This window comes from Simochromis diagramma, unplaced genomic scaffold, assembly GCF_900408965.1.
Source record: "Simochromis diagramma unplaced genomic scaffold, fSimDia1.1 OVJJ01000308.1, whole genome shotgun sequence".
Taxonomy (NCBI): Eukaryota; Metazoa; Chordata; class Actinopteri; order Cichliformes; family Cichlidae; genus Simochromis; species Simochromis diagramma.
This window is the reverse complement of record NW_024386785.1, coordinates 2,089,176-2,100,049: the sequence shown is the minus strand read 5'-3', so window position 1 is coordinate 2,100,049 and position 10,874 is coordinate 2,089,176. Positions and strand designations below refer to the sequence as shown.

Here is a 10,874-nt window from a genome sequence, read left to right as displayed (position 1 = left end):
TGCCAGCTAGCAACGTCCCTGTCACCAGTAGGCGAAGTTATTTTTAGCCAATTACAAGTTGAATCTGGTAGTTGGGGTTGTTAGCTAAGATACCGTCATTAAGAAGCAGCACAACTAATGTGTCTACGTGAGCTAATTTGCGATGTGCACCGCTGGCGCGGCCATTTGTCTTTTTAATGCACCTTCTCAGATTAATGCACTGCGTGTCGTGCCCAGGGCTGGACTGGGACAAAAAATCAGCCCGGGCATTTTGAGAGACCGATCGCCAGGTATTAAAGCCATAAAGCCTGTGAATGAAAACAATGACAGTGATGTGCAGTCTTGTTGGTATATATATGATTTCTATACATTTTACATCAGATAAAAACTTTGGTTGTAAGATTCAGATAATTATTTTAAAAGCGAGACATTTTAAATGAGAATAAGAAAGCATTTCTTTGTGCCCCCCTCTCCCTGTTAATGCCCTACCTGCCCCCCTGGCAACACTTTGCTTGACCCGCCCCTGCACAGTTACCAGCTGTCAGCTACATAAAAAAAGGATCCTGGTGTTATTTTGTCTCTCAGAAACAGTTCATAACTTCCCTTCAACTCATTCATGTCACCTAAAAGGTAAACCTGTTTCTCCATCACCTGTTCAGTCTGATGATTCAGTAAGGACATCTCCTGGTTTCATCTTCATGTTTCCCTCTCACCAGATAACCAAACCGACATCCTGACCAGCAGCTTTACAGCTGTGGCTCCAGCAAACATCAGCTGATACTAGAAAGTAATATTAAATCAATTCTAACAACAGCTGATCAAGCTTAAACGTGCTGGTGTTGTTTAACGCGACATCCGCTGGTTTCCTCTTTCTGGCACAAAGTGGGAGATAAACAAACAAGAGAGAAAAGCCGATCAGCTGATCATTGATCAGTTTCATGATGAAGTAGAAACAGGAGAGGGAGGGAGAGAATGAGAGGAGAAGAGGCAGCTGTGCAGCGTAAACACAGAATAAATCCAACTTTGTGTCTTTTGCATTCTAGCTGAAGTCCGGGACAAACTGTTCCTTTTCAGCTCAATATGAAACGCGTAATATTTTCTCTGAATGCGGGACGATTCCGTTTTTTACGGAATGGTTGGCAACTCTAATAACTAACCTTATGAACAAAATAAAGTTCACTATCAGTAACATCATAGCACCCACCCAGCTGTATAGAAATCAGAATCAGAATACTTTATTGATCCCTGGGGGAAATAATTTTTTGTGTTACAGTGCTCCATTATAAACCAACATTAACAAGACAGACAATACGCTAACTAAGAATAGTATAATATATATATATATATATATATATATATATATATATATATATATATATATAGATGCCCCCAAGGGTGGTGGAGAATGACCGAGCTAAGATCCTGTGGGACTTCCAGATACAGACGGACAAAAGGTGGTGGCTAACCAACCGGACATAGTGGTGGTAGACAAACAGAAGAAGACGGCCATAGTGATCGAGTAGCGTTCCGAATGACAGCAATATCAGGAAGAAGGAACACGAGAAGCTGGAGAAATACCAAGGGCTCAGAGAAGAGCTCGAGAGGAGTGGAGGGTGAAGGTAACGGTGGTCCCCGTGGTAATCGGAGCACTAGGTGCGGTGACTCCCAAGCTAGGCGAGTGGCTCCAGCAGATCCCGGGAATAACATCGGAGATCTCTGTCCAGAAGAGCGCAGTCCTGGGAACAGCTAAGATACTGCGCAGGACCCTCAAGCTCCCAGGCCTCTGGTAGAGGACCTGAGCTTGAAGGATAAACCGCCCGCAGGGGCGTTGGGTGTTTTTATATATATAATATATATAACATAAGTCACTTATTAATAAATAGCTGGAAAAGAATGTGTAGTTGTAGCAGTAACCAGTGTGTTAAGTGGATGCGTTGTACAGGGAGCCACAGGCAGGAAAGATTTCCTGTGTCGTTCAGTGGTGCTTTTCGGTAATCTCAGTCTCTCACTGAACGTGCTCCTGTGACTGTCATGGAGTGGGTGGGAGGTGTTATCCAACATTGTCTTTATTTGGACAACATCCGCCTCTCCGACACCACCTGAGGGAGTCCAGCTCCATCCCACAACATTACTGGCCTTACGGATTAGTTTATTGAGTCTGTTGGCATCTGCTACCCTCAGCCTGCTCCCCCAGCAGCAACAGCATAGAGGATCGCATTGGCCACAACAGACTCATAGAAAATCCTGAGCATTTTCTGGCAGATGTTGAACGACCTCAGTCGCCTCAAAAAATAGAGACGACTCTGGCCCTTCCTGTAAAGTGCTGTGGTGTTTTTAGCCCAGTCCAGTTTATTGTCAATGTGTACTCCAAGGTATTTATAGTCCTCCACAATGTCCACACTGACCCCCTGGATTGAAACAGGGGTCAAGTGTTTCCTGGTCTTCCTGAAGTCCACGATCAGTTCCTTGGTCTTTGCCACGTTGAGCTGCAGATGATTCTGCTCACACCACGTGACAAAGGAGTCGACCACAGCCCGGTACTCTGTCTCATCATCCCTGCTGATGCATCCAACCACCGCAGAGTCATCAGAAAACTTCTGAAGATGGAGGTCTCTGCAGTGGCTGAAGTCTGTGGTGTAGAGGGTGAAGAGGAAGGGGGAGAGGACAGTCCTCTGTGGTGCCCCTGTGTTGCTGATCACCTTGTCAGACACACACTGTGGGAGACGTACATATTGTGGTCTTCCTGTCAGGTAATCAACAATCCAGGACACCAGAGAAGCATCACACTGCATCGCTGCTAACTTATCACCCAGGAGGGTCGGCCTGAAGGTGTTGAAAGCACTAGAAAAGTCAAAAAACATGACCCTCACAGTGCTCGCCGGCTGGTCCAGATGGGTGTAGACACGATTGAGCAGGTAGATGATGGCGTCCTCAGTTCCGAGACGAGGCTGATAAGCGAACTGAAGGGGATCCAGATGTGGTCTTACTATGGGTCGCAGCTGGTCCAGGATGAGCCTTTCCAGGGTCTTCATGATGTGGGAGGTCAGGTCTCTGCTCCTCCTGCCTCCCCTTTCCCTCATCCACCTGCTGGCCTCCACCACTTGTTACTGAATCTGTGGAAGCTCCGCCATAGCCACCAGCAAACAACTGAGTTATTTTTACAACACCGGCCAACATCTGGCCAATCCACCACCTTTCATTGTTTATACCGTTACAAAAAATAAAATAAAAAAATCATTGGCCCACCGAGCAAATGCCCGGTATGCCCGATGGCCAGTCCAGTTATGGTCGTGTCATCAGTTAACCCTTGTTAACCCCTGCCTAGGGTTGCCGACCCCTGGTCTAGCATAAAACCTGGAGCTAAGGGGGCAAAACAATCGCATGAGTGCTGCTGTTTGACTGAGGAAGAATAAAGTAGTCGTGGTAAGACAATCACATGACCACTTTAAGACAAAGCAACAAGGTGATATATACCAGTTTATAAATTGTGTTGATCGGCCACGTAAAACCAGAGTCATGATAAACAATATATACCCAGTGTTTTTTCCTCAATAGTTTTGTCATGTTTATTGTCTAAGGACAGCGCAGCGAGCACGCTCTGCTTATGAGCAAAAACCCCTCCAAAAAACAGGGGAAGTTTTAGGAGTGACGGAGAGAGAGAGAGAGCAGAGAGAGAGAGAGAGCAGAAAGAGAGAGAGAGAGAGAGAAAGCAGAAAGAGAGAGAGAGAGAGAGCAGAAAGCAGAAAGAGAGAGAGAGAGAGAGAGAGAGAGAGAGAGTTTTGAGATGTGAGAGATTTGTGACGTTTAGCGTGTTTGGAGTGTGTAGTTAATGTGTTGTCTTGTGTAGTTAGTTGTGTAGTGTTGTGGATAGTTTTTGTGTTTGTGTGTCAGAACAATGAGGCGACTGCTGTCTCCAGGTAGAAACAGGAGTGACACACCTGCTGCTGTCAGACCTGCAGGTATCAGGCTGTGATGTTTCCTTTATAGTGGACAGAAATTATGTTTTTGGAGTGGCACAAATAATTTGTGGCATCTTATTGAAGAACAGCTGATTGTTCTGTAATGTTTGAAATGGTTATTTTAAAAAAGAAGTAAAAGGTAAATGGCTGCAAATAACTGCTGTTTGCAAAACTTGTGCATAGGATTTTAAAATTGACAATTTATATTTGGATTTAAAGTTATGAATTATGATTCATCAAACATGTTTGTGGTTGTTACAGTAAAAATATAACTTTTTCTACTCTGATTTTATGTTTTTTGTCTGATTTTAGCTCAATTGTGTTTAATACAGTTTGTCAAAATGAAAACATGACTGTAAATTCAGACACGTGAGGTTGTGCTGAAAAGGATGAGACCAAACAAGGCAAAGTAACTAGAGGGAACATCAAAAGTAGTTAAAAATGGCCAATTATACCCTGGACCCCTGAGGGTTAAACTTTTTTTAAAGTAACGCAATAGTTACTTTTCAAGTAATTGATTACTTTTAGAATATTGTAACTCAGTTACTAACTTTTTTGAAGAAGTAACTAGTAAATATAATTAATTACTTTTTCAAAGTAACTTGCCCAACACTGGTAATTAGGAAGCAATTCTGCAACTTAGTGCAGATGAATATTAGCTGGTTCAGTCCCAACTGGTGGCAAATGAAAAGGTGTTTCACTCTCACACACAATAGATTGCCTTGATTTATGTAGCTCTGCATTTTCAAAGTTTTGTGTTCCAGGTGCTGTGTGTTTATTTTTTCGCACAGCTGTGGCAGATGGAGATACATCGTTCAATTTATGTTTCTTTTAGTCTTACTGGCTTCCTTAATACAAATATGAAAAGCAGTGACGTACATTTAAAAAAACAAAATAACTGCTGTTAGTAAAAGACTGTGTGCAATAATTGTTTCTTAATGTCTTTGCATTCATCTGGTCAGCCTTCTCAAATCTCCAGTAGCCTTTGTTCTGAGTCAGATGATTTACGGTGCTGAAAAGAAAAGAAATATAGAGATTTCATTAGAAAGAAGGGTTTAGCTGTGAGCAAATGTGACTCAGCCAGCCCAAGACCTGTCCATCTAATCCAAAGTTCATTTAGTGTTTATGTTCAACCAGAATCTCACTTCAGAGATGCCAGCATCTGAACAGTCTCAAACCAGCAACCAGCTGCTCTAACTTAAAACTACTTGCCTGTTATATCTGCCAACACATCCTTGCATATAGGCTAGAATCTGCTCCGGTTACAAGTCTTCAAATCAATAAATACTCGATTACTATTAGAACATGGGCCTTTTCAATTTGTAGAAACCAGGAAAATATGATGAACTAAAGTGAAAGAAACACGAGGAACTGCAACAGCTTAGATGAAAAAGTAAAAGCCTATGCAGCAGTGACCTCTACTGACTGCTACACAGATGCAAGTGTTTCAACCTTAGAAAAGTGATGGCAGAGATACTAGCCAGAGATAATGTTCATTTAAGTCAAAAAAAAGTGTGCTTTTTAGTGCAGGGGTTTAAACGATCCCCAATTAAGAAAAAGATTTCCTGCTCAAACACAGATGGAGACACAAACCCCTCTGGATCTATGTCAGGAAGAGCATTCAGCGTAAAAACTCTGCCGCATGGAGAGTGGGGAGCTACCCGTTGTGTTGACCCCTTGTAAATAGGAAGCAGGAAGAAGTTAAAAGTAGCTTTATTTCAGTTTCTGGCAGCAGACTTCTCGGCACCCAAACCCAAACTGGTCCCACAATGTTTGGAGCATGAAGTTGTCCAAAATGTCTTGAAGCATTAAGAGTTGCTTTCACTGGAACTAAGCGGCCAGTGACGTATAATTTATTATAATTTATTTTATAATTTCTCTTCAGCAGTGACTTTCTTTACACCACTGCATTCAATGCTTTCCTTTGTGCTTGGTGATGTAAGGCTTGAATGCAGCTGCTTGGCTATGGAAACCCATTCCAGGAAGTTCTCTATGTACTGTTATTGAGCTAATCTGAAGGTCTGTAGTGACTGATTCAGGAAGTTGGTGACCTCCAGAGAGTGAGAGTGATCCATTCTTTCGCAAACATTTAAAGAAGTAGTCTGCATGACTAGGTGTTTGATTTTACATCTATGGCCATGGAAGTTATTGGAACATCGGAATTTAGCAAATCGGATGGATGATGTATATATATATATATATATATTAGGGGTGCAACGATACACAAAATTCACGGTTCGGTTCGATACTTTGGTGTCACGGTTCGATATTTTTTCGATACAAAAAAAAGTGTTCATGCCTTTTTAATTTATCATTTATTAAAATCATAAATATATATTTTAACTCAAAAGTACAGTTTTTAAATTTAATGTTGCTGAAACAACAAAGTAATAAAAAAAATCTATCTGATGGAGAAATCACTCATCTTTGGAAAAGAGAGTTTATTACAGAGAAATGTCTCTTTCCAAAATAAAAGCTATACTATGCGCTTCTTCTGGGCTATATTCTCAGCAGCATATTAAACATATCAGGTCCCCATAAGGCGAATCCTGTGCTAACGACTGTCTAAATGACTCGGGTAAAGTTTGTAGCATGCGTGCTTGTTGTTTTTGTCTGCTTCCACTTGTCTTTGCACGAGGATGATGTCGGAGTAAATGTGCAGTCATATTCGTTGTGTTCCCACTAGTGCTGTCAGCGTTAATCTCGTTGAAATGACGTTAACGCCACAACACGGCAAATCTCCGTTAACGAGCTACCCCTGATCGCCCCGTGCGTGGGGCTGGACGGCCAACACGTTAACGAGCTAACTGCACTAACACACTAGTTCCCACCCATGTAATTGAGCATTGCGTGGCACATCCAACATACTGTTTTACTTTAGTCCATGACTCGCTTACCTTCAGGGTCATACGTCACATGAAAACCAAAATAATTCCAAACGCCAGATCTGAATGGGGGTGGGGGAGGTTCAGTTTGCCATGTTGCAAGGAGAGCTTAACTTCTGTCTCGCTAGCTTGCCCTGCGGTCAGTGAATCTACGTTCGACTACTCCGCCTAGGCTGCACTGTCGAGCGCAGATCCACTGAGCGCTCAACACAGACAGCATCGTCAGAAGGAAAGTTGATAAAATAAATTAAAAAATTTTGTATTGTTCATACATATGCATACCGAACCGAAAGCACTGTATCGAACGGTTCAATATCGATATGAGTATCGTTGCACCCCTAATATATCTATATATTTCTCTGCTATTTCTCTGATTCCAATGATGTTTCTGCGGTAAAATTTCATCAAAAGTATGGATTACTGCATTGAGAATCCTGTAACCACTTACTAACTCAGATTTCGGGAGGAAGGTTTATAAAATGCCAAACACTTATACACCACTTTGCGTTTAATCATTTGTTTTGTCCTGTAAAAAATGAACTAAAGTGCGTTTACCTGAAATTGTACTGTTCCGACCTCCTCCAGTTCAAATGGTGAGTTCTCTTCCCTTTTAATCAGTTCTTCTGCAGCATTGAAACATTTTTCCCATTGTCCTTCCTCAATCATTGTCTTCAGGAAATCAGTCAGCTTTTCTTTGGCCTTTTTCCTTAAAAGGTCTTTCCGCACCAAGCCCTCCTCCTCCAAAATCAGTTTGTAATAAGTTTTTCTTCTGTCAAAGCAACTTGATATTTTTTTACAGCATTTTCTCCAGTTAATTAATGATATCAGTGCTGTTGCTCCATTGACAAACATGAGCAAAAAGTAGCCAACTCTCTGAAAAAGAAACACAAAATGCATTCATATTGTTGTGTTAATATGACAGGTTAAAACACATGAAAAAGGAAGAAAATACCACTAACCCTGGACTCGTTGTTCAGCTCAGTGATGCGTAGTCGCTCCTCAATAGTGAGCTTCCACTTGTCTTTGCAGGGTAACTGTGCCTCTTCTGTTCTGTTAGAGAGATGGCTCATACAGCAGACATACCAGTCTCCACTGAAAAACAGATATGCAGCCCACAGCACACTAACCAAAGATGCCTTTAAAAAGCCACGGAAAAACGAACCGCAAAACCTGCAGCATTTACAGCCACATGTACCATCACATGTGAATCTAGAGACTCTCTGAAAGGAGTTGCTGGTCCACAGCATTAAGAGAAATATTATTATAGAAGGCAGAAACATGTAAATCCTGCAGTCAGACACTTGTGATTTGCAAGTGCATTCAAAGTTGCCGCTAAATAAAACAGAAATGGTAAAGATCACAATGATGACAATGTAGGTACGCCGTTTTCCCGAAGCAAGATTTGTGATTAAGGCCTCCATCTCTGATTCGATCTGCTGGTATCCTGCTTATACCCTCTGAAAATATACAGTACTAACAGGAAACCACGCACTTCCTGTTTTCAAAGTATGTGCACATATAAAACTGCAAACATCCTGATTATAAGACACTGTTTTGCACCTTTAGACAATCATAAACAGTTATGAGTTCTTCAAACAAAGTAAATCAGCACATTTTTATGTGACATAAATTTGTACCATGACGTCTCAACAGAGTTTGAAATTTGAGGCAGCAGAACCAGAGAGTGTGAAGCATTCAGTTTCATATAATTCATGATCTGCTCCAGTAAAGAGTCGATGTTTGCTGACAGTGCTGGAGGTAAACACGTTATTGTAATCACATTACATTTGTCTTTAACACCCGCATTCTGTTATTAATAAAATAACAATGAGACTTTTGCTACATACAGTGCACGGTTCAGCTGTGAATAATAAGAGAGAAGCAGAGATGATGACTCCCAGGGTGGAACGGTCAAATATCAGCTGGCTCCATAAATCACTACAGAATCCCATCTTAACATTTACACTAGAATAAACACGCTTACAGCCTGATGATTTTAAATGATTTTAATTTCAATTTCTCCCATTTGAATAATTGCATGTGGGATATGTGCCATTCATTTAGGTATTTTAAGGCTTAAAGTTAGCAGTGTGATTACTCGGATTATCAGACATAATATGGCTTGCTGTGGGGTACATACTATTCAAGAAATTTGTGCGATCCACCTTCTAGTTTTTCATACAAAATGTATTTGTTTGGACAGTTTTTAAGCTCCGTGTAACCCACACTGTCGGAGCATCAACCTTCACAAAAACCTGGAAGTCATGCACATTGTTACCCAAGTCTATTTTGTGCACTACATATATTTTTGATTTTCCCTTTGTTGTAACTTTTGCTGCTTCATGCATCGTACCAACCTTTGGGAAACAAGGAGTCGCAGGAAACAACATGACCCAAGGCGGCAAGGTCTCGCTGGCTTTGAGTCATCCATGGAAAAGGAGAGGGCATGAGTCACTCAGTGCTGTGTCTTTTGTATTCACAGTCGCCTCAAAAGCTTTTTCTGGCCTGCAAAGCAGTTGAATACTTGGATACATGTGATGGTACATTGCCCTCTTCTACAGAGTTCATCGCTTTCTTAAAATGCTCCATACTTCTTCAAGTACCACTGCTTAAGCAGGGGTGTCAAACTCAATTGCACAGGGGGCCAAACCTCAAGGCACATTTTAGGTCGCGGGCCAAACAAGATAAACATTTATGGACATTTGGCCAGAGGGGCCGATGGCGCGATATGACAGCCTCGCTTCTGTCAGTCCACCCCAGGGCAGCTGTGGCTACAACTGTGGTTTGCCTCCGCCAGTGTGTGAATGAATAGTGGAAAAGTGTTATATAAATGCAATTCATGAGCGTATTAATTTGCTTAACAACGGTGGGTTTGGTGTAGCTTTAAATTCATATTATATTTAACTATAAACAAAAACAAAAGAGCCACATAGTATAAATATATATGTTCATTAAAGTTTTTATTGCATGATTATTGGCAGCTGTTTCCTAAAAGTAAACACTGACATGAACAATCCCCATGTGAGTTTATTACAGCTTAAAATTGAAAAAGAAAGAAAAAACATTATTCTTCAAAAGAAAAACAATTTTTTTGGCTGACAAAACAAGACCAGCCACATTTTTTCTCTGTTCTTTATAAAACATCCATCCATCCATCTTCTTCCGCTTATCCGGGCCCGGGTCGCGGGGGCAGCAGCCCAATCAGAGAAGCCCAGACCTCCCTCTCCCCAGCCACTTCCTCTAGCTTATCCAGGGAAATACCAAGGCGTTCCCAGGCCAGCCGAGAGATATAATCTCTCCAGCGTGTCCTGGGTCCGCCCTGGGGCCTCCTCTCTGTGGGACATGCCCGGAACACCTCCAGGAGGTGCCCAGGAGGCGTCCTTGTCAGATGCCTGAACCACCTCAGCTGGCTCCTTTCGATGTGGAGGAACTTCTCTCCCTATATCTAAGGGAGAGGCCAGCCACCCTTCGGAGGAAGCTCATTTCCACCGTTTGTATCCGCGATCTCGTTCTTTCGGTCACTACCCACAGCTCGTGACCATAGGTGAGGGTAGGGACGTAGATCGACCGGTAAATTGAGAGCTTCGCTTTTACGCTCAGCTCTCTTTTCACCACGACGGACCGGTGCAGCGTCTGCATCACTGCGGCCACAGCTCCAATCCGTCTGTCGATCTCCGGCTCCCTTCTCCCATCACTTGCGAACAAACCCCGACATACTTGAACTCCTCCACTTGGGGCAGGAATTCATCCCCGACCTGGAGTGGGCACATCTGAGCATTTATGTGGAGTAATGCTGCTAAGTGATATTCTTTACTATCATCATTGTTATTGTTATTATTATTATTGTTATACTGAGATGTATATATACGCTGCATATATAAATACAGCCAGCAAAAGACACGTCACAGCAAAGAGTGTAAATACAAAAGATAAGACTGTGGCAAAATCAGCTTCTTTAAGTGCTGCTTAAAGAAAGACAACAAAGGCTTTAATTTTTAACAACCTTAAAAAACAACACAAACTTATAAAATGCCCCCAAAAATTACAAGTA

At 42.0% G+C, this 10,874-nt stretch overlaps 1 protein-coding gene across 1 annotated transcript; it reads right to left on the bottom strand.

Annotated features, from left to right (window-relative positions):
• Positions 1–4,852: 4,852 nt before the first annotated feature.
• LOC120728052 lies at positions 4,853–8,268 on the bottom strand. The gene is made up of 3 exons (XM_040022723.1): positions 7,783–8,268; positions 7,379–7,696; positions 4,853–4,950 (listed from the first exon to the last, which is right to left on the bottom strand). The coding sequence occupies exons 1-3, from the start codon at positions 8,242–8,244 to the stop codon at positions 4,906–4,908; spliced, it is 825 nt and encodes a 274-aa protein (XP_039878657.1). The 5' UTR covers positions 8,245–8,268; the 3' UTR covers positions 4,853–4,905.
• Positions 8,269–10,874: the final 2,606 nt, after the last annotated feature.